At 43.5% G+C, this 22992-nt stretch overlaps 1 protein-coding gene and 1 long non-coding RNA gene across 3 annotated transcripts in view; one reads left to right on the forward strand and one right to left on the reverse strand.

The window, feature by feature from the left end:
• On the forward strand, positions 1-14399 carry FBLIM1 (filamin binding LIM protein 1). 2 transcript variants are annotated; one of them, XM_075277807.1, is made up of 8 exons: positions 1-97; positions 3683-3887; positions 6378-6592; positions 7025-7154; positions 8734-8903; positions 11227-11405; positions 12399-12516; positions 12670-14399. In XM_075277807.1, the coding sequence occupies exons 2-8, from the start codon at positions 3686-3688 to the stop codon at positions 12778-12780; spliced, it is 1125 nt and encodes a 374-aa protein (XP_075133908.1). In that variant the 5' UTR covers positions 1-97; positions 3683-3685; the 3' UTR covers positions 12781-14399. The 2 variants fall into 2 exon arrangements, with proteins under 2 accessions (XP_075133908.1, XP_075133907.1); XM_075277806.1 differs by lacking the exon at positions 1-97 and having other exon boundaries at positions 3668-3887.
• The window catches only part of LOC142208928 (uncharacterized), a 24380-nt gene continuing 7250 nt past the window's right edge, over positions 5863-22992 (reverse strand). Inside the window, exons 2-3 of the long non-coding RNA XR_012716919.1 lie at positions 15377-15457; positions 5863-5969 (exon numbers count right to left, since the gene is read on the reverse strand). This is a non-coding gene — a long non-coding RNA (uncharacterized LOC142208928). The remainder of the gene's footprint in view (positions 5970-15376; positions 15458-22992) is intronic.

The following is a 22992-nucleotide window of genomic DNA, read 5'->3' on the forward strand; positions in this document are numbered from 1 at the left end:
CTGTACAATACTCTGCAGGATCTGAGAGGCAGACACCGGGCGCCTATTGTTCTGAGGAGAGGGACCCTCACCCATCCAAACACCCCACAGCAGCCAGGTAGGAGATTTACCCTTAACCCTAGGACAGGGGGCATGAGACAAGGAAATACGTATATCATGTTCTCAGGTTTATCTGTGGATAAGTGGATTGTCAGCTCTTCAGTTCAGAACTGGTACATTTCCTGGGATGAGCTTGCTGAGTGGTCACTATTGTAGTTATTGCTGTATGTGCCTATATAAGCAATGTGGGACTATAAGTCTCAGCCAGAAGTGTCTCTCATTCCTGTGCAGTTATACCCAGGCAGTGGGCAATAGCGGAAGATTATTAACCTGTGCCCATCCATCCATGGCCACCTCCAGTAATGTTTAACTGAATGGCAGTAGCTCAGCTAATCTCATAGTATAGGAGACCAGGTCATATAATATATATACATATACATAGATATATATATGATCATCTCATCACTGCCCCTCATCTGAAGGACAAGGAGCAATTACATGATGGGGGTTGTAGTTCTGGGTGTTAGTTCATAGACTAGAGCTGCCTTTCACTTTCATGATCTGTTGTGTGTCCCACTGACATCCATTCCTTGTCCCCATATACAGTACGTCTGCTCAGTCTAAGGGGATAAGCAGCTGCCAGACTAGCATGGCAGACGCTTATCTTCTAAGACATGTTACGGGATGTTCACATGGCATCAGAAATATATGTTGCTCAACAGAGATCCAAACTATTTACTGTGGACATTTTGTACATGGATTATAGAGCGGAAAACGTGCCAAAATTCTCAGGAAAAAAACTGAACATACTCTTTAAATCTAAGTGCCTGGTCTTTCTTCACTCCCATAGCTGCCATATACTGTGCAAGCACATTTAGATACAGCAGCTCACTGGACAGTATCATACATGATAAGATTAGATACAGCAGCTCAGCAGACTGTATCACAAATAATAGGATTAGATACAATAGCTCATGATAGGATTAGATACAGCAGCTCAGCGGACTGTATCACAAATAATAGGATTAGATACATCAGCTCAGCGGACAATATTGCACATGATAGGATTAGATACAACAGCTCAGCAGACAGTAACATGCATGATAGGATTAGAAACACAGCTCCATAAACAGTATCATATAAGAAAGGATTAGATACACAGATCAGCAAACTGTATGACATATGGCTGGCTTAGAAACAGCAGCTGAGCAGACAATATCACACCCCAGCATTAAGACTGGATACCGAGGCTCATCATATGCTATGTCACGTGATTTTCTTAGATAAAGAGAGTTATCACTCAATGTCATGCATGAGAGGATTAGATACAGTGCCTTAGCAGAGTATCCCATATGACAGGTTTAGATACGGAGACTGAGCAGACGATATCACACATGATAGGATTTTATACAGCAGCTCAGCATATAGTATCACAAGTGATAAGCTTAGATACAGCTGCCCAGTAGACAGTATCATACGTGATAAGCTTAGATACAGAAGCTCAGCATATAGTATCACATGTGATAAGCTTAGATACAGCTGCTCAGTAGACAGTATCATACGTGATAAGCTTAGATACAGCTGCCCAGTAGACAGTATCATACGTGATAAGCTTAGATACAGCTTCCCAGTAGATAGTATCACACGTGATAAGCTTAGATACAGCTGCTCAGTAGACAGTATCATCTATCCTATCACTGGCTTGTACTGTAGGTATACAGTGCAGTGTATACTATATACAGGGTGTGCGGATATTTATGAGTAATCTATTTTCCTTTGGATGAGATAATTATCATTGTTCTGTACTTTGGGGCAGATAATTAGCGGTGGGGAAGTTGACGATAGTGACTTTCCTTCCTGACACTTTCATGGCTGTTTCCAGGGTGCTGAGTCCAGCAGACCATACTACAGACACAGAGTAGTACCTCTGTACTGAGAACCACCCAAATACTGAGGGGTGTAAGGGAATATGAACACAAATAAGAACAATAGGTGTGGTGCGGAGGGGGTTGACAGGGACAATTCAATAGCTTTGGGCACCAGGAGAGACTGTCCCCTGTCCCATCCCTATACGCACTGTTGGATAACAAAGCTCCTCTCCCTCATTATTGGCCCTGTCAGCTGATCAATAAAATCTAATCAATTATTTAAATGGAAATCCGCTCTGTAGTACACCCAGAGAGCCCTTATACACAGGATTATTACCCCCTCCCCCCACTACTTGCACCATTTTAAGACCAACGCCCAGATTTACTATTGTGGGAACAACTAGGCACTGGTGTAAATGTGGCGCAGCATATCTTGGGGCAGGAATAGAGAATAGACACGTGAGTGAGGGTTCTCAGGCTGTTCCAGAGTCTCCTGGGTATCCATCCCAGTGTCCACCAAAAATTGGCAGCGCAAAAAATCCAGCATTGAGGACTTATTCCTCTGCTGGTTTCAGTTTAAAAAACGTCGGATACCCGACAGACCCCATTATAGTCAGCGCCATATAGAACCACTGTTTTAGCGGTCTCAGTGGTTAGGGTCCACCAATGGACCCAAACAGCAGAGAGGTGATACTAGTGTGAGCCTAGAGTTAAAAAAAAAGAGGTATGACTGGGGCAACACGGTGGCTCAGTGGTTAGCACTGCAGCCTTGCAGCGCTGGAGTCCTGGGTTCGAATCCTGCCAGGAACAACATCTGCAAGGAGTTTGTATGTTCTCTCCGTGTTTGTATGGATTTCCTCCCATTCTACAAAGACATACTGATAGAAAAAAAAAAAAAAAAAAGTATGACTTAAATGTGCCAAAATTGTGTCGTAAAATTCTGACTCAAGGTAAGACTAGACAGTGTGATGATGCACCAGATTAAGAAAGCCCAGGTAACCGTGTAGCAGAGCTCAACTATCGTCCTCTTAGCACTTCATGAGTTAAACTTTATGGAGCTGAAGAATAAGACTTTGGACTCTGGACTTTTGCTCGATATCTTAAGAACATGTATTATGTGGTCGGAGCACTTCCTTACTCAGAAATCTCCCATTGGCTCCCTCTATATACAGTGTGGGAAAGGAGCCGGATAGGCCACACTGGGGACCCACAGACATTGTACATCCATATAAGTGTCACAGGGCAAAGGCCATGTTGTGTGTACGCGGTGACAAGCGGGATGTCGTCTTTTACACCTACAGTAAATAGACACACGCCCTGGCACACCCATCAGCCCGCAGAACTGACACCACCGCCAGGAACATGAAGCCGAGCACACAGGGGGCATTGCACTGTCTATATGTATATATCAGTACTGGTGGCATGGTTCTATTTATAGGTCCTAATTAGGGGCAGGGGTGTACCCAAGAATTACATTTGGGGAGAGAAAAGTCCTGCAAGGAGGACTGTTTTCTCTGCCGGTTTAAGTATATAAACAGCGGATCCCTGGTGGACTCCATTATAGTCTATGGGGTCCACAGATAACAACCTGGCTCCCGGTCTTTCGGGTCCCCATGTGAAACAGAACGACAGAGACGTGAATGCTAGCGTGAACCTAGCGCTAGACAGATGTCACACAATGTATGAAGCCTTTCAGCTCACACTGTATACAACTGTAGCAAGTACATTAGAAAGTTTCATGATAAAAATCTGATTGCTGAATGTCGTCCCCGCAGGAGATGTCGAGCAAGCGCATGGTATCCTCTGTTCAGATCACATTGGCTCCCCCATGGAGAGCAGAACTTACACAAAAGAGCCAAAGCCCACCTCAGAAAACAGAACCAGAGCGGACGAGGTCGGTGTCTCCTCCTGAAGTCGTGTCCAGCCTCAGATCTCACCACAATGACATCTGGCAGGACCATGAGGATCTCCAGAATGGAGGTAAGGACTGCCACATCTGGCTGATGGTATAACCACAAGGACACGTTGCAACTTCACTACACCCCCATTAGACCCTAAAATAACAATCTACGCACAATATATTATTCTGTGTGCCTGCAAGCGATGCACGCAGCTGAGGAACACAAATTTTGCAGGGGGCTTGTGTCTGTGGGGGTGCAGAAGAAGGGCTAGTTGCAAATTCTGAATGTGGCAACCACAGTGTCTGCTGTGCGATTTACCCACATGATCCTTCTCAATTGTACCCTCTTTTGTGCTGGAGCTGAAGGTATTTAGGACATGCATGGGCAGAATAATCTCACGGATATGTGAATAAGCCACTAGCACAGAAGAGGACTCGGTGGCCACCAGTTGTAGTGTGTACACAGGCCAGGGCTTCTGCATGTATGCTGTAGTAAGGAATGACCTATTTTACAGTTCCATATGCCATTACACCCACCCACATCCTGGGTGTACCTCGCCCGCACTGCGTCTGAATGTGAGCCCAACCTTATATGTTCGCTCCCTTTATGATATACAGTCACACCTGGTTTGGGCTTCTGTTGTTCTCTGTTCTCAGCCACTTCAGGATGGAATATTGACTGGAAGTGCAGAAAATCCCCTGCTCTCTTTTATCACTATTTCAGGTCCATGTGTGACCGATATTAGCACCCTCTTTATAGTGCCCACATGAAGGCTGAAGGCCCACTGGTAATATTCACAGTCACCTTCCCCTGGGGCACATTATCCCATACCTTGCACTTGGAGCCATTTGTGGCTTCCTCAGTCCTGTGTGCGACCCAGTTTGTGATCACTTTGGTTCTCAATGTGGGGTCAGGTGATGTTTCTATAGTATTTCCATTGTTCATATAGTCCTTATGACAAACACAAGGCACAATCCTAGCCTTGGGGGGTCACTTACCTGAGTGGGGGGTGATTAATCTAATACCTGAGTGTTTATGATGGTGGTTGTAGTGTCTGTCGGGCTGGTGAGGGTGATATTCCGGCGTGAGAACATCTGAAAGACAAGCAGCGGCCGCTATTGTTCCACATTCCACATAAACTAGATATCTGTATTGTATCTGCCCCACATAGAAATTCCAGGAATTTACCCCCTCCGCCCCTCACCCCTGGGCAGCCTGGATCATCAGCATTCTATAAAGAGGAGGGGGTGTAAAGCCCAAGGTGAATCTGTACAAGGAACTAGTCAATCAGAAGATCAATATCATCCTCTGTGGCTTATCGCTGTTATATATTTACGTGTCAACTGCACTAAACAGAACGGCTACGGAGCCCGGCGCCAAATCCTTATCAGTCCGTTTCTGTCAGAGATGGCCCTTCAAGTTGTTCATTGTGCAGCTTATTTATAAAGGCTTTCCGCCACATTTCCACACATTGGGTACAGCCTGGCACAGTTCAGTAATGCAGTTGATGTATGTTACAATTCTATAATGGCGTACCATGTGGCGGTGCCTTAGGGATAGTAAGATACTGCATGTCACATAGTAATAGGCAGTAATAAGATCCACTGTTTAGTGTTACCCTTTGGAGGCTGGTGGCTGAATAAACAGTCTGTGCTGTTAAGGTCACATTCACACATGAGGAATTTACTGCGGATTCCACACACTGGAAAACTCTTTAGTCAGAGCATGTAAAGCCGTGCGGATTACAAGGCAGGGATGTTGCAGGGAAGGATCAATTTTTCACCGAGGTGCAAAATGACTGTGAAAATCCTCCATTTTTCACAGCCGTCTAGCACTCGAGGGGTGGCCATTTTATTGGATCCCTCTCCAGTCTACAGAGGGCCTGTAAAAATGGACAAAAATGAGAAATGACCTATATTTGACTGTCCTCCATAGTGTACCGTCAAAATAACTGTCGTGTAACTAGCCCCCATTCACACACAGGGAATGTGATACGACATCACCCAGTTTTATTCACCGTCATGTGAATATATCTTTAGGCTGTGTTCACACCTGTATTGGAAGCTTCCTTTAGGTGGACTTGAAGTTGGTCACGAGGGTCCATGGGGCACTACTGGTGTCTGTCGTGATGGATTTGGCACTGCCACCATTTTTACTGCTCCTATGACAAAGCAAAAAACACAGAAGTGAACAATGCAGATGTGAACAGAGCCTTAGGTGCTAAGTACACAGACGTTATCAGGATTTGCCCAACCTCAAAGCTCAGGACCCTGAGAACAGAAGATACACTGGAATATTACATCACACATTCCTCATATCTGATAAGATCTCAATGCAAACAAGTCAAGAGAAATTCCAGTAACTACAAGACTTTCTCTCCACCCACGTCCTGAGTCTCCTGCTGTCCCATTATAGACATTGGGGCTACTGTCATGGTGGTACGGCATGCCCTCTCAGCCTCCATGACGCCTGGCACCAGGTTCACAGACTGTTTCAGGATATCACTATTACCTGTGCACTTCTTTATGTTTTTGAGGTCTCTGATAACAATGTACCCTTTTCTCTCCAGATCTCCCAACATTTCCCGACACATACCTGGATGAAATCCCCATCACAGACGACTTCCTCAGCCCAGACCTACCACCTCCACCCCCACCCCCTCCCCCTCCAGTTCTGCCACTGTCACCTAAACGTGTCCCCCTAGATCCTGCCCCTGCTCCTATCCCGGATTCATTAAGTCTTGAGTTACAGAAACTGGAACTGACCCGGCCGCCTCCTTCCCAGGTAACTGCATGTGCCCCTATTGGATACATTAAAGGAGCCTATTCCGGTTAACTCCAGAGCTGCATTCATAACTACCTTACAAAAACATCTCAAGTTTACTGAAAAATGAGTATATATATTACGTAGAACATGCTCTGTATAGACACTGAAGCAGCAGAGAGCAGAGGGAGATGTGAGGTGTTAACAGAAAACCAGCAGCAATGTGTATGCAGCTTTGGATGTGACTGGAGGATAACACATCATATCACATTAGTTATACGGTTCTGGCATATTGTGTAGACTTTGTCTTCAGCGTCTCTGCCTCTCTATGTAGAAAACTATTCTCAAAATGTGAGAGGGCAAAAAAGCTGCCAGAGATGACTATATTCTACACAGACTATATAAATTAGCTCCATCTACAAGTCACATGACCCTTTTATCCGGTATATACAGAAACCGGTGACGTCCCCATCATCCAAACCAGTGAAACCGCTGTCCATGGCCAATAACCAACAGAAAAAAGAGGAGGTCGCTCCGGGGAAGCAAAATGTGAACGGCTACAGAGGGAAGCAAGAAAGCTCAGGTACAGCGAGATCTGTCAGCACATTCCTATCGCATAATACAGTTTCCTCAAGATAGTCTGCAAATGCAGGGAGTGCCAGGAGGAACAAGCTGAGGCAGCTATCTATGCCACCTTGGTATGGAGGGCAGCGTGCTGCAAGAATGAGATTACCAACAAACAGTAGCGGGCTAAACACTGTATTTAAAGGGGTATTCCAGTTATATCAAGTTGCCCCCTATCCAAAATCTGAATGGAGATAGCTGAGTAAGCATTTGGTTATCCCATTCAAATGAATGTAGCGGCACGTGCTGTATAACAAGGTGTCCTGGTCCTAAATGAGGTTCTCGAGATCACTGGGAATAGGAAACCCACCGCTTACCAAGGTAACTTGTTGTTTAACCACTTCAGTACCGGGCCAATTTGTGGTCCAGGACCAGACACATTTTAGGTTTATTTTGTATGTGCGGTTTTGAGGGCTGTAACATTTTTCCCGTATGTCTCAGTCAACTAATTTTTGTGTCTTTTTTCGGGGACACATAGGGCTTTATTTTTATGTTGTTTTTATTTTCAAATGTGTTTTAATTTTTTTTTATATCCAGGAAAATATAAACAAAATAGGAGAGAAATTGTGTCTGGTTTTCAATTTATTATATTTTTTTTATTTAATAACAGAAAGTGTCACTGAAAAACTTTATAAAATAGTTTTTCCTCTCCGTTATGGTAATGTTTATTTTGTATGGTGTCGTCAGGGGTGGGGCTATAACCTACACTAACGGCGTTTTAATAGTGTATTTTTATTATTAATTATTATATTATTTACTTTTTTAAAAAATTTTTTTTTTTTTTTTTTCAGATTGTGTCCCCATAAGGTGATAAGAGACCTTTGGGGAAATCTAATCACTTTTTTTTTTTTTTTTGCACTGGAGGCTGATTTCTCCTATAACTGGGGCTGGTACATTTAACCTCAGTTGCAGGAGGAATACAGCCTCCTGTATGCTGTATACACAGTATGCAGAGCTGATCTGGGTCCTGTAGGACCCAGCAGCTCTTGCAAGACGCTACTCCCGGCGGATCACGTGACCGCTGGGTCAAAGGGCGGCCGAATCATGTCATCGTCCATAGCTGTGTATACAGTGCTCATTGAGCCCTGTATACACAGCAATCGAGAAGGCAGGGAAGGGAATAAACCTTCCCTCTCAACTCTCTGGGAGCTCCGGCTGAAGTTACAGCCGGCTCCCAGCTTCAGTAGCTGCATGATCTCTGTGCAGCTACTGTGTTCTGACTGGACATACCGGTATGTCCTGTCAGAACTAGGAAACCACTTCCCAGACGTATAAAGTCTATGGGCGATCCGGAAGTGGTTAATATAAAGGGGTTGGCCACAGATTCATTTATCACCTAGTCACAGTGCACAAGAATGGGGGGTCCGATGTCCAGTGTCTGCCTACAGTGGTTGGCACATGCAGATTAAATTGAGAGGTCAATATCATTCCTGACCACCCCATGGGAGACACATGGGAACCCTGTTCCTATGATCAGCAGGGGGCTCCACATTCATTCCATTCTTTCACATTGTGTTTTTTTTCTTCTCTATTTTTAGACATCTGTGCCTTCTGCCATAAAAACATCCCCCCCAACACTGCCACCATCGAGGCCATGAAGAAGCAGTATCACGCCAGCTGCTTTACCTGCCGAAAGTGTCACCGACTCCTGGCTGGCCAGATGTACTACCAGAAGGAAGGACAGCCAATCTGCGAGCACTGCTATAAGGTAACGTGTCCCCTGGACGTGGACATTAAGCAAAGAACTTACTTAGTTTTCTACTCTAAAGTTTCATCAATGTAGAACTTCCTAATTCGATTTCCTATGGATATGCACTATTGTTTTGGCATAGAGTTCCAGGCTGGTCAGACCTGCACTGATCGGGAGTACGCAGGACTTCTGTTACGTGTTCTGAATGGACTGGTTATGTTTTACACAGTCCCAGTCCAGTCACATTAATGTGACCACCTGTCAAAATCCGGAATAGCCACCTTTGGCATAGCGGACCGCTGCAAGACATGCAGGAAGAGAGGGGCTGTTGTGATGATCACTGGGATGTTGAGCCATGCCGACTCCAGTGCCGTGGCCAGCTGCACTAGGTTACACGGTTGAGCATCCATGGCACCAACACCCCGATCGAGGTGGTCCCACAGATTCTCAATTGGGTTCAAGTCCGGGAAATTTGCTGGCCAATGGAGTACTGGTGCTCCTCGAACCACATCGCATGACACATCGCATTGTCCTGCTGGTAGATGCCATCATCCTCAGGAAAAACAATTCGCATGTAGCGGTGAATCTGGTCCGCAAGGATAGATGCATACTTGTGTTGATCCATCGTGCCTTCCACAATGATGAGTGCACCCAGATGGATGATGACACGTGCCTTCTGCGACTGGTTATTTAACGCTGATGTCAAAAGTAGGCGTTGGTCACATTAATGTGACTGGACTGTGTATTACCTATACTGATATATTGGGGAGATTTATTAAGCAAAATGCGCCAGAAATATGGGATAATTTTCCGTAATGTTAGACTAGACGGTCCAAGACTACAGGCAGATGACTGAGTATGCAGGCCGAGAGGGGACAGAATTTACTCGGATCACATCAAGGTGGCTTTTGTCCTCCATTGAACAGAGAATCAGAAGAGCCCCGGCCTTCACACTTGGCCATGCATGAGGCTTTACAATGTGCCAGATTTATCAAACAGCAACAAATATGGCGCAGTTTAACGCTTTGTCCTCATCAGTGTTGGAGTCCCTGTAAGAGACGCGGTGGCAGATTCTGCCGAAAACTGGCAAAGAGAAAAGTCGTGCAGGGAGGACTTTTCTCTCCCCCAGTTTCTATATAAAATTGGCGGAAACTCGCTGCGGGTAACTGCTGTTTTAGCAGGCGGGCTCTCCGTCTTTCAGGTCCCTCGGCAGATTCAAACAAACGAGTGCAGGGCGCAAGGGTGAACCTAGCCTAGCACAGTCTAGTCTAAGGCTGTGTTAACATGGAGGAATTTGCCACGGATTTGAGGGCAGATTTCGCCACTGAATCCACCATCCATTGTTTTCAGTGGTACCCGCCTCTGTGAGAAGTATTAGGTCAGAATTGTATTTCATCTTCTGGATAAAGCATATTCGGCACATGTAATAACCTGCGCTTTCCTTATATGTGTCACTGAATGCGATCTGTTGTCTCCTGTTATCAGTCAGTACAAGATGGAGGGAAGAGAGCAATTCTTGCTTTAGATCTAGTAAATAATGGTAGTAATCTTGAGATGACTAGTATGAGCAGGTCACAGACCTAGACCTGACAAAGCTTCATATTTCACTATACATCATTTTGCATGGATTTTTTCCTTATAGTGTGCACTTCTTGGCCTCTTCCGTGTCAGGCTCAGTAGACAATGTCACACAAGGCAGGAGTAGAAACAATGCAATATCACTGACCGTATCACACACAGTATCATACAGGATAGCTTAGCAGTCTGTATCTAACATGATAGGAGCTCAGCAGACACTATCATACAGGATAAGATTAGATACAGCAGCTCGGCAGACAGTATCACACATCAGGGGATTAGATACAGGAGAACAGTATGACATGATACAAATATCCTACACAAATGGCACATTTTCCCTACAGATATTCCCAAGACTAGCTTCCTCTCTGCCATGACTTTGGGCTCAGGGTCATGCCCGCTCAGTCTTTTATGCAGCAGGATTAGTATGTTTGTCCTGTTGTGTAAACTCCAGCTATTTCCATTGTTTTTGCTGGATTTTATCTTTTGTCTGCTGAACAATGAGCGATTGAAGTGGTGTAAACAGCGATAGGAGATAAGCCAGAAATATCCCATATTCTTCATCGCCCTATAGATCTCGATATTCATCATTCATGAAATCAATGATATCTGAGCGTAGGCCAGAAAACCGGAACTTTATGGAAGTTACAAAATGCATAAATGCAGCGAATGAAGACGTGACCAAAGCCTGTAGTAGATCATTGTGGGATACAACACCTTACAATAATACCTCAACTTAACAGGTGTTTGGTTTTTTTTGTAGGAAACATTGGAGAAGTGTGCAAAGTGTCAGACCCTGATCCTGCAGCACATTGTCCGAGCACTGGGGAACGGTTACCACCCCGAATGCTTCACGTGTGTGGTGTGTAACCGGACCATCGCTGATGAGAGTTTTGCTGTGGATGAGTACAATGATGTTCACTGTGCAGAGGATTATTATAGGTAGGGACTGCCGGGAACACAATCTGTGTATGGTGTGGCAGGGCTAGTGGATAGTATATACATAAATTATATGGTGTGCCAGGATAATAGAATAGTATGTAAGATACATTATATAGTGTGACATGGTAGTGAGATGGTATATATGATATATTTTGTGCCAGAATAATGGAATAGTATATCAGATTCACTACCATGGCACACCTTATAATGTATCTGATATACTATTCCATTATCCTGGCACAACATATATCATATATACCATCTCACTACCATGCCACACCATATAATGTGATGGTATATATGTATATCATATGGTGGGATAGAATATATTACACATTATATGGTCTGCCCCGGGTAGTGGAATTTTATATATGTAATTGTAATTTTGCAGGGTAGTGGAAAGTTATATCAGATACATTATATGGTCTGCCAAGATAGTATACATTACATAGTATATAGGCTGTCATAGAGGTTTTCTATAACAGTATATGACATTATATGGTCTGTCCTGGCCAGTATATATGATAAATTATGTGGTGTGCCGGGTTAGTAGGATAGTATATATCATATACTATCTGATGTGAGGTGGCAAGGGATGCTATATATTTATATGGTTTGTCGGGATACATTATAATGGATGCAGGGGCAATGTTTATGAAAACTGGCGTGAGATAGAATAGAAATCTATGCCAGTTCCTAGTTGGTGTACAGCCGTGCTCCTGATTTCTGAAGAGACCAGCCTTAATAAATCTGCCCGGCTATATGATCTGCCGAGTCCTGGGATAACATATAAGATACAATATATGGGGTTGTCCAGGTCATGGGATAACATATATGACATGATATGGTGTACTGGTGTAGAGTGATATTGTATGGCATGGATCATACACTCTCCAGCAAGAAAAATATAGCGAGTTTGCAACATTTTATTTATTTTATCTTTTGCTGTGTACAATTGTCTTTAGTTTGTATATAATGTGTGTTGTCTTACAGGAAGTATGCACCAATTTGCAATTCTTGTCAAGAACCCATAATACCTAAGAACGGACAGGATTCCTATAAGATTGAATGTATGGGACACAACTACCATGAGAACTGCTATCGCTGTGAGGTGGGTTTCCTATTGTCATACATACTAATGGTGCATATCAAGGCAGATTTTATTGTTTAGGACTGTGGCAAAGCAAGGTGGTAGCTGATGGTTTTTGGGGGGTCAGCGTAGGGCACCAGGTCATTCTCAGTTGTCTTCTGTGTTTTCTTTCAGAAATGTCAAGTGCTTTTGTCCCTGGAGCCAACAGACAGCGGCTGCTTCCCCATGAAAGGCCATTTACTGTGCAAACCTTGTCACCTGTCATGGGGAAGTGAAACATCCTAACCATCGGGGTTCAGACCATGACACGAAGCTACAGCCACCCCAAATCCTGATGTCCTTACTACAACTTGTCACAGGCGCCTGGACTTATTTTTTATTATTATCACATCCAGCCATGACCAACGTAAGAGTGAAATTTGACAACTGACACCAGAAAGAGTGAGGTTCACCTAGCACCCCAAATGGATGTCACGTGGGAGGAAGGAGGTTCAATATGGCGCCTTTCCAGACACCTCCCTTTGAACAAAACCTTTCATGGAATTTGGACCTCATCCACTTGCACCTTAATATAGACTGTGCTGATTGTATAGAGCGTCGTGTCTGCACGTATCTCATCTGTCCGCACGTCCTGTACTTGTCAGTGATAAATACAATCACAACATGACACAACGCATTTATTTCTTATGAGAACCTGCGTTATCACATGGGGGCGGCCTAGTGCTGTGTCCTGGTATCAGTCTGATATCCCGCAGTGCCAAACATTCCTCACTGGTGCCAGACACGTGTCTATAAGAGGTATTTGGAGAACCGTGAGGTCGATTTTACAAAATATTAGCAATAGATCATCACCAGTAATAGGATAATGTCACAAGCAAGTGGTAACAGACACAGCAGCAGGTACACATAGGCAGATGTGTAAGTGGAAGCTCCTGGGCTCAAATACTATTTGTAATGGGGCATCCGTCTATCTCGTAGCAAAGAGAATACAGGTATATTGTTGGAGCTGAGGAATATCAATGTGCAGGGCCTGGTAGTAGCTGCTATCTCTGCCCACCATCTTATAGCTATGGCCCTGAACACAGAACAACAGTTGTAAACAGGATGAGGTCACAAAGCAGCAATAACACACAATGCAGTAGTTACTGTTACTTTATGATGTCACAATGTGTGTAACACATAGAGCAACACCACAAAGCACCACACAGGATGACAAGATAGAGCAGCAGTAATATACAGAATGAATCACACAGGATTATATCACTCAGCAGCAGTTGCATAGAGAATGATGTCATAGAGCAGATGCTACATACAAGATGATGTCACGGGTGACATCACAGAGCAGAAGCAACATAAAGGCCAATGTCACAGATCACAAATCGCACACAGAACAATGTCACAGAGCAGAAGCTACATACAGGGTGATGTCACAAAGCAGCAGAGACATCACAACAGTAACAGAGTCACACCACACAGAAGCAGTAATGTACAAGTTGACATTACAGAGCGGTAGTAACACACAGGATGACATCACTGAGTAGCAGTAACACTCATGATGACCTCACAGGGTAATGATATACAGGAATATGTTGAACACTATCCTATGTAGTCAATGGAATAATTCAGATCTACATTATAACCAGGGCTGTAGAATCAGGGAGCCAAACCAACGACTCCAACCTTAGACCGAATGTAACTCTGTCTCCTAATAATAATAAAATTTTATTTATATAGCGCCAACATATTCCGCAGCTCTGTACAATTTGTAGGGTTCAAATACAGACAAAAAAAAAAAAAAAAAGATACATTACAATGAAATAATCACTTCACACACTGGGACTGAGGGCCCTGCTCGCAAGAGCTTACAATCTATGAGGTAGAGGGGGTGACACAAGAGGTAGCAGGGGCGGCATTGTTTATACAGACAATTTTGTAATAGAGGTGACTGTCATTACACAGACATAAAACTTTATGAGCCGTCACCAGTCGTATCCTTTAACATGTAAATGGTGCTTGGACATATAAAGTTAGTCTGAAACGGCATATCATGTGGGTTAATGTGGGAGCGGGGACAGAGGAGGGTTAGATTTAGGGATCTAATTATAGTACGGAAGGGTTTACGTTAGGAATTGGGATAGGCCTGTCTGAAAAGATGTGTCTTTAGTTTGCATTTGAAACTGTAGAAATTGGGAGTTAATCTGATTGTCCGGGGTAGAGCATTCCAGAGAAGTGGTGCAGCTCGGGAGAAGTCTTGTATACGAGCGTGGGAGGTTCTGATAATAGAGGATGTAAGTGTTAGGTCATTGAGTGAACGGAGAACACGGGTTGGGCAGTAGACAGAGATGAGGGAGGAAATGTAGGGAGGAGCAGCATTATGGAGAGCCTTGTGGATGAGAGTGATAACTTTTATTCTATAACGAATAGGCAGCCAATGTAGCGACCGGCACAGACCAGAGGCGTCGCTGTAGCGTCTAGCCTGATAGATGAGCCCGGCCACTGCATTCAGAATAGAATGGCTGATAGCCGTGGTCAGTCAAAAGCAGTAAAGATCCTATAATTCATTAAAAATCTAATGATTCCCATGAAAGTAAATCTATAACAAACTGTACATATGATTCATTATACAATATCCACTTGTCTGATCTTCTATTGTATTTGTGAGTCTGTCTCGCAAATACAGACAAGAAAAGGACCTGCATCATAATTCACAGATGGTTTCTACAGCCAGAACACGGATCAGTAAAGAATGTATGGATCCATATACTAGCCACAATTGCAGACGACATATGGAAAATAACTATGGACGTGTATATGGGACTTGAGGGTAGTAGAACTAATAAATCCTATTCATTAAGACCAGCAATCTTCCACAATAACTTACGAGCGGACCTGCACACTGGGGGTTTCGGATGACTGGCAGCCTTATCTGGAATATGCAGTTCAGTTCTGGATACTGGAAGCCCTGGAGATGGAAAAAGTGCAAATGTAACAAAAAGAATAAGGAGCAGGAGAACCAGAATTATGATGAGAGGAAACCATAATGTTTATTCAGCCTGGAGAAGACTTGTGTAAGGTCGGGTTACATCTACACCGAGAGTCAGCAAAATTCACACATAAATCAAAAGGGAATATTGTGAGGATTTAGCTGCAGATTTTACACATTACATTACAGGTGAATTTAGAAAAGATTGCGATATCCGCAGCATGCTGTCAATTCTGTACATTTCTTTATTGGTTTCTTGTAAAGAATGTTAGGAAATACACATTCACTTGCATTTAGTAATTCCATTGTTTTCCCCCTCACCCGGACAAACTTTGTAGCTGAAGTTCAATGAAGAAGCCTACAGGAGGTGCTACATAAACTGATATGGAAGAAATATGGTGCAATACAGACACTGCCCACCAGATGGCAATGAAAGCACAGGCAGTGCTGCCCACCTTCTATTACATAACACACTATACACAGTACGAGTCCCCCATTACACTGATGTCAGAGGACTCCTTTACACGCTTTTTTTTTTCAGTTTTTTTTTGCATTTCATTAAATGTTAAGCATTTTTCTTTATTTTACTACATTGTATTTCTCACATTTTCAAGCTCCATAGAGAAGTCCCCCCCCAAAAAAAATAATAATAATAATAATTAAGTTTATATTTGAGTAAAGGCTTTGAGATATCATCTGGTCATAAAACATCAGAACAAATAAAATAAAATACACAAAACCACCAGGACTACTGCAGCATTGCACATGGAAAATCCACAGTGTATCGGACACCATATACATGGGGAAATCTAGGCCAGAAAATCCTGTCCGTACATCTCTCATTCCGAACACAGACAGGACTGCTTGTATAGTCTTCTATGATATTGGGAATCCCTGCCTGCCAATGGGTTCAATGTCCCACACTGTACATATACAGAACATTGAAGCCATGGCAAGACAGGGACTGCTGTGGTCATAGATCAATCAAGGAATCCCAGTCTCCTGTATGTGTTCAGGCTGGAAGCTGTAGGACCAGATTTCCCTGTGTATATGGGGCCTGAAACACTGTGAATTTTCTACCTGCAATGTATGGGTTTGGGTGGGGAAATGTGGCCAATGTACGACCCAGATTTTGTGGCCTAGATCCCCCATAGGTATGTGGCCTTAAACAAATCTCATCCACACACCACAAAATAAATAACATTGTCCTGTGGTGCCATTTTTTTCTTTTCTTATTAAACCTATAGAGAAAACATTTGCATTTCCTCAGCTAAAATTGACATGGTGCGTTTTTGATAAAACAAAGCTTTTCTGCAGGTTATATCTCCTGCCATGAGTGGATGGGATTAGCCAGGACCGTATTCACTGTGCTCGTTCACATGGGGCAAGAGGGGGCAGATTTTGGTGCTGAATCCACGTCATAATCCGACCCCTCACAATAGAGATCTATGCAGACCGCTAGCTTAATTTTTTCCATGAGGCCTACTTGGAGCGGGAAGCCACGACAGTCGTGGCAGATGCATTTTGGCCCTATTCTGACGCGGCTTCCCGTGTTAGAATCAGGACCAAAATCCGTCGTTCTGTGCCCCGTTTGAACTAGCGGTAAAACACAGTGTTTCCACAACACCTTGGCCGAAAGCCGAAGCCCCACGTTGCAAAAACGCTGAGGTTTTCAAAAACGCTGTGCTTACGGTACCTGCAAAGTGGATGGGATTCTGTCTACATTGTAGAAAAATATCCGCAGCGGAAATGCTGCGATCTCAAAAAACGACACATTTTTGTAAATCACAGCATGTCAATTATATCTGGAGACACCCACGTTTTCAATATCGGTATAATAGGAGCAGAAAGTCCACAGAGGAGAACTCTTTCTGCTTTTTGACTGCGGCTTGCTATGCGGGGCCTTGGCTAACAAAAAAAACCTAAAAATATCGGCATACAGATCAGTTTCCCGTATTCCATGTCCGCTCCCGCTAATACCAGATTGAGGGGCCGTTCACACGGAGTAAACGCGAGATGATTATGGCAAAATACAGATTTATACAGATACAAATACAGATTATGGCAATAATCAGACTCCCATTGACTTCAATGCCATTTTTTACACATGTAAAAAACACACCAAAAAACGAGATTTTTACAAATGTGATTTTTACACGTGTATTTTTCCATAATCAGCTCGCGTTTACTCCGTGTGAACGGCCCCTAAGGCCAGAGTCACACTGTGACTTTTTGTAGCGTGACTGATGTTACCTTCTGCATTCTTACTAAACGTACCCAGCTGTAATGCAGTAGTTAAAATAAATTAGTCACGTCACAAAAAATGGTAGTATAGCCCCGGCCTAAAGGAATCCATGTTTTGTGTGATCTGGGGCAGGCCGGGCGTCTCCTGCAGCAGATTCCACAGCTGTCTCTCTTTTAGCACCGGGGTAATTAGTTGCAGATCTGCACCTCTCCCCGCGCTGCAGCGTCATCTGTGAATCTATTAGAATTTGCTGGAATCCAGGCAGGAAAAAGAGCCATCGGCCACGTAATGAGGGGCTCTGCATATGTGTGTGAGAGCAGGGCACCATGGGAAATGCATTTTCCCAGCATAATGAGCAGAGAGAAATTCACACATGGACCCCCTGAGGGTGACAGCGGCGGAGCTGTGCCCTGTATCATCTGATCAGCAGCCTAATCTCCTGTGTGTAATTAGTGAGGATGCGTTATGGCGGATCAGCCCAGGCGCTCCTCTCAGATCCTCTTATCTGCTGCGCCACGTCTCTCCTGCCATGACGCTATACAGATAAAAGGGGAGGGGGGGACGCTGGAGACTTGCAGCATGCAACATGGCGGTATGGGAAATAACAGGGCTTTGTAGGGTTTGGCTGCTGCAATCATTTACCAAATTTACAGAACACGTAATTTTACTGGGTATTGCTGCGGTATTACTGTACAGCCATTCACTATGGGATTTTACCAGCGGCCGCCCTGTGTGCCCTTAACCTTGTGATTCTGTGTTTAGCTGACAGAGGATTGTTTACACCGATATCAGCCGTATGAACAGGACCGAGGTCAGGGAGAGCTTTGAAAACGGTCAAAAAAAAAAAAAAAAAAAAAAAATTAAATCAAATAAAAGTTACCATTCTAGTTTGGAGCAATCAGATTCTCATTATTAGGCCGGAGCCCCACACGGCATTTTACAATCCTTGCAAAGGACTTCTAGTGAATTATATCTGTACATTGCAGAAAAACATGTGCAGCGAAAACATTGCAATTTCAAGAATCGCCAGGGTAAGTTCACATGGGTTTTTTGGTCAGGATTTTGAGGCCGTATTCGCCTCAAAATCCTGACCAAAAAAAAAAAGACAGCTCCCATTGAAATCAATGGGAGCCGCTCAGGAGGTGCTCATTCTTCCGGCCGTTTCGCCTCACGATTCAGCCTGAAGACACTCCCTCCTCCCGACTAGGCCCACTCATTGGGCCTAATCCGGAGCGGAGCGCGCAACTGTATGCTTCAGTCGCGGCTGCCAGTTTTTTGGACTAGAACCTGAGGCGACCTCCACCTCAGATTCCGGTCCAAAAAACCCGGTCTGAACTTACCCTCACTGTTTTGGAAATCACAGCATGTTGATTATACCTGAGGAAACACTGGCGGTTTCCCTGTAGGTATAACAAACAGAAAGTCTGCAGAGGAAAACTGTGTAATGACATTTCCGCTGCCTTTTTTCCTGCAGTGTTTACATGGGAAGCAAGTTAATGTTACCTTTAAAAACATTGTGATTTCCCCCATAAACTTATTAGGGTGTTTTTTTTTGTGCTGCATTTTGCTACGTGTGGCCTCAGCTTTAATAGATATTATTTCAGTCACCAAAATAGGACAGACCTGCAGTCATGGAAAGAAACAAACAAAACAATGCTGAAAATCAATAAGACCGTGTGCACACCTTAGTGAACATGATAGCACACATCCATGAGTCAATGACATGTGAATAAGGCCTAAAAATGCACTCACGATTCACCCAAGGATGGAAAGGCTGACATTGCTGGGTTTTTTAACCCTTTTATTTCCACTTTAGCATCCCAACACCAATAACATTTTAACTTTCTCATTGACACAGCAGTATGAGGGCTTGTTTCCTGATGGGTGACTTCTATTTTTCCAATGGCACCATTTAGAGATATAAAAAATAATAATAATTTATATGTAATTCAAATGTTTATTACATTTTTATAATAAACCAAAAAAGTCCAAAACAGACCAATAATACGAAATTACAAACATAAAAGTTGCAGACCCAGAGCGACCGGGGGGGATCCCCCAAGACAGACCCCAGCCAGCAAGACAACATCAATATGGAAGAAAAAATATGTAAAGAATCAAAGGGGAAGGGAAGGAAGTAGAAGAATCGAGAGAAGCAGGAAGGAGAAAAAAAATAAAGGGAGGGGGTTATAACTAAAGGTGTGAGTAGGGGCGAACAAAAACACATACTGTATAAGGCTCCTTTCCCACGGAGTAACGCACCGCGTATTCAGACACGTAAACACGTGTCAGTGTGATTTCAATGTGTAGCACGTGAGGCGGCACACATTTAAGTGAATGAGATCTGTTTTGAGCGCTCACACTCTGACACGTGTATACGTGTCTGAATGCGCGGCGTGTTACTCCATGGGAACGGAGCCTTAGGCCCCCAAGAGAGTCCGGAGGACCAGCTGTGTCAGGTCTGCAGGAGAAGGACCTATAAAGCCGGGTTCAGCCAGGGTTGTTTGGTCAGGATTGTGACGCGGAACAAACCGCTCACGGAAAAAAGAAGCGACATGCCCTTTCTTCAGCCGCGGATGTCCGCCTTGCGACACCTCCCTTCCGACTAGGCCCATTCATTTGGGCCTAATCCAAAGCTGAATGCCGCGACTACATGCCGATGCACTGCACATCCAGGCGCGGCTAGCCGTTTTTCAGGCTGGAATCTGAGGCAACCTCCACGTCAAATTCCGGACCAAAAAACCCCGTCTGAACCCGGCCTAATCCTAACACATAAGCAGTTACAATACCTATTAGAGATTAATATAACTTAGTGACTGAATTTTGTTAACCCTTTCTATGGAGTGACGGGGTAAAAACAAGGCTGTAGAGTTGGAGTCAGGGCCAATTTGGGGCATACTTGGAGCTGAGGGGAAAAAAAAAAAAAGTTACTGACTCCAGTTTCAAAATAATTAATTAATTATATTAGAAATTAATTAGATGTCTAACATTACATATTTACTCAATAAATGGATTTCTAATGACTTAGAGGATCTTTATTGCTTCTATCTTTTCATGGCTGTCAGCCGTATATAAAACAGAAAAAAAAAAAAAAAAAAACAGCAATTTCACCATTGCTTTTTGGTTTTACATTCTGTGGTATTCGCCGTTTAGTAATGTTTTAACAATTCCGTCTGCAGCAATGAGGCTAAGGCCACATGTTACAGAAAAGCTACGGGTTGGGGTTTTTTTTGCAGATTTTGCTAAGGTTTTTCTTTTTAAATGTAGATTGTAAGCCCCATATAGGGATCACAATGTACATTTATTTTCCTATCAGTATGTCTTTGTAGAATGGGAAGAAATCCATGCAAACACGGGGAGAACATACAAACTCCTTGCAGGTGTTTTTCCTGGCAGGAATCGAACCCAAAACTCCAGCACTGTAAGGCTGCAGTGCTAACCACTGAGACACCGTGTTGGCCCCTGTTTTGCTAAGGTTTTTTGATCCAACAGTGGATCTAGCAGAAGGAAGAACCTTAAGAGCTTTCTTTGTATCTCCCATTCCTTTTGAAGTCCCTCTTGGCTTTGGCTTAAATGAATACAGAGGAATCTGGAAAAGCCGTGTTTTCTGTTTCTAAACACGTGTCCACAGCCAATCTCCATCTGTGTCCATTTGTTTCACGGACGGAGAGATACTTGGGAGGGGGGGGGGGGGGGAGATTCATCTTAAGCGCCATTTTTTTTCTGTATTTTCCATGGCCAAGCAGATCTACGGCTCTGTGAAACAATACAAAAGACAAAGAGAACACGGCCGTCAACTGTGGGCTGTCCTTGTTTCATCAGATTTCCCCAGATTCATTGCTAGGTGATGGCTAATCCCATCCCCAGGGGTGAAAACAATCGAAAATTCTTCATCAGAAAGAGCAATAGGACTCCATAAGGAGCAAGGCCAGATGGTCAAGAATAGTCCTAGATAGGCAGCACATCAGTTAGCTATAAAAGCCAGAGCATCCCACTATATGTCTACGGTGACGGCACAGGTCTGAGAAGCGTCCAATATTCACTAGTACAATGGAATTCCATCCAGTAGAACCAGGTTTTGTTAAAATAGTTGACAGTGTCATGCAGGAAAGAGGTAAGGGTAATTTTATTTGTATTTAATTAGACTAAGGGACGTGATAAAAATAAAAAAAACATCATACTCACCTGTCCCCACTGCTCCAGTGTCCTCACAACTCGGTCCGATTCTGAAGCTCCATTGTCTTCTTTGAGCGGAGGTCCCTGCCGCATGTGACCGCTGAGGGCCCCCGAGGACACGGGAAAGCAGCGAGGACTTCCGCCAAAAGAAGACAGCTGAGCAGCTGGACTATATTGAGGTCACCAGAGAAGAATGGACTTTAAAAATAAAAAAAATATATAATACATAAATTTTTTAGCCTGGACATCCCCCTTACGTATAACCTATACTTCTATCATCTTAGGGCAATTAAGTCCAATACCCAAATGAAGAAAACCAATTCCTCCTCTGAATATCAGCAAATACCACAAAGAAACATTTGTATCAAACATATATGTTTATTCTATGAAGCCCAAAAAAATAGAAGATTAAGAACGATTAAAAATTACTCAAGTCTGAGAAACTCCTATAGGGGACGGAGGTCACGAAAAAATGGATTCCAGGGTATGGCAACAATGAAACTTGTATCCTAAAGCAGGGAAGAAATGTGCGTTGGGCTGGAGGTAGAGATTGCAGTTCCTCCTCCAGATGTAATTTTACCATCCAGGCACCTTATTGGTGTATGTATACAGGTATATAGGTACTGTATTATATCTCTGCTATATATGTAATCCTGGCATACTGCGACCTCCAGCACCTATAGGAGTTTCTCACACTTGAGTTGTTTTAATTTTTTTTTTTTTTTTTTTTTTTTGGGGGGGGGGGGGGCGGCTTGATGTAATAAACACATTAAATATTAAATTTTTTTGATACATAGGCTTCTTTTATATTATTTAGGGAGGAGGAGAATGGAAAACAAGCAGTTTTGCAGATGTTTTTCCCTTTTTTTTTTTTTTAAATTTCTTTGTTTTTTTGGCATTTGTCTTACAGTTGATAAAACTTTACGTTATGTTCACTCCAGCGTTGCCTCGTTGTTTGGATCCACCAGAGGACCGCTGAAATATCGCTTACACAGAGTCTGATGGACCCCATAGACTACTCTATAATCCAGTCCCATCAGGTATCTCTCATTTTAATACTGAAACCAGCAGACAGAGGACTTTTTCCTCCAAT

The sequence above is a fragment of the Leptodactylus fuscus genome, chromosome 6 (genome assembly GCF_031893055.1).
Source record: "Leptodactylus fuscus isolate aLepFus1 chromosome 6, aLepFus1.hap2, whole genome shotgun sequence".
Classification (NCBI taxonomy): domain Eukaryota; kingdom Metazoa; phylum Chordata; class Amphibia; order Anura; family Leptodactylidae; genus Leptodactylus; species Leptodactylus fuscus.

What these genes read in the sequence shown, in the direction of transcription:
- FBLIM1 (XM_075277806.1), top strand. Translation starts at nt 3,668, where the DNA reads ATGTCGTCCCCGCAGGAGATGTCGAGCAAGCGCATGGTATCCTCTGTT. An exon ending in TGAGGATCTCCAGAATGGAG is followed by an intron (nt 3,888 to 6,377) that starts GTAAGGACTGCC and finishes TTTTCTCTCCAG; the next exon opens with ATCTCCCAACATTTCCCGAC. An exon ending in AGGGAAGCAAGAAAGCTCAG is followed by an intron (nt 7,155 to 8,733) that starts GTACAGCGAGAT and finishes CTCTATTTTTAG; the next exon opens with ACATCTGTGCCTTCTGCCAT.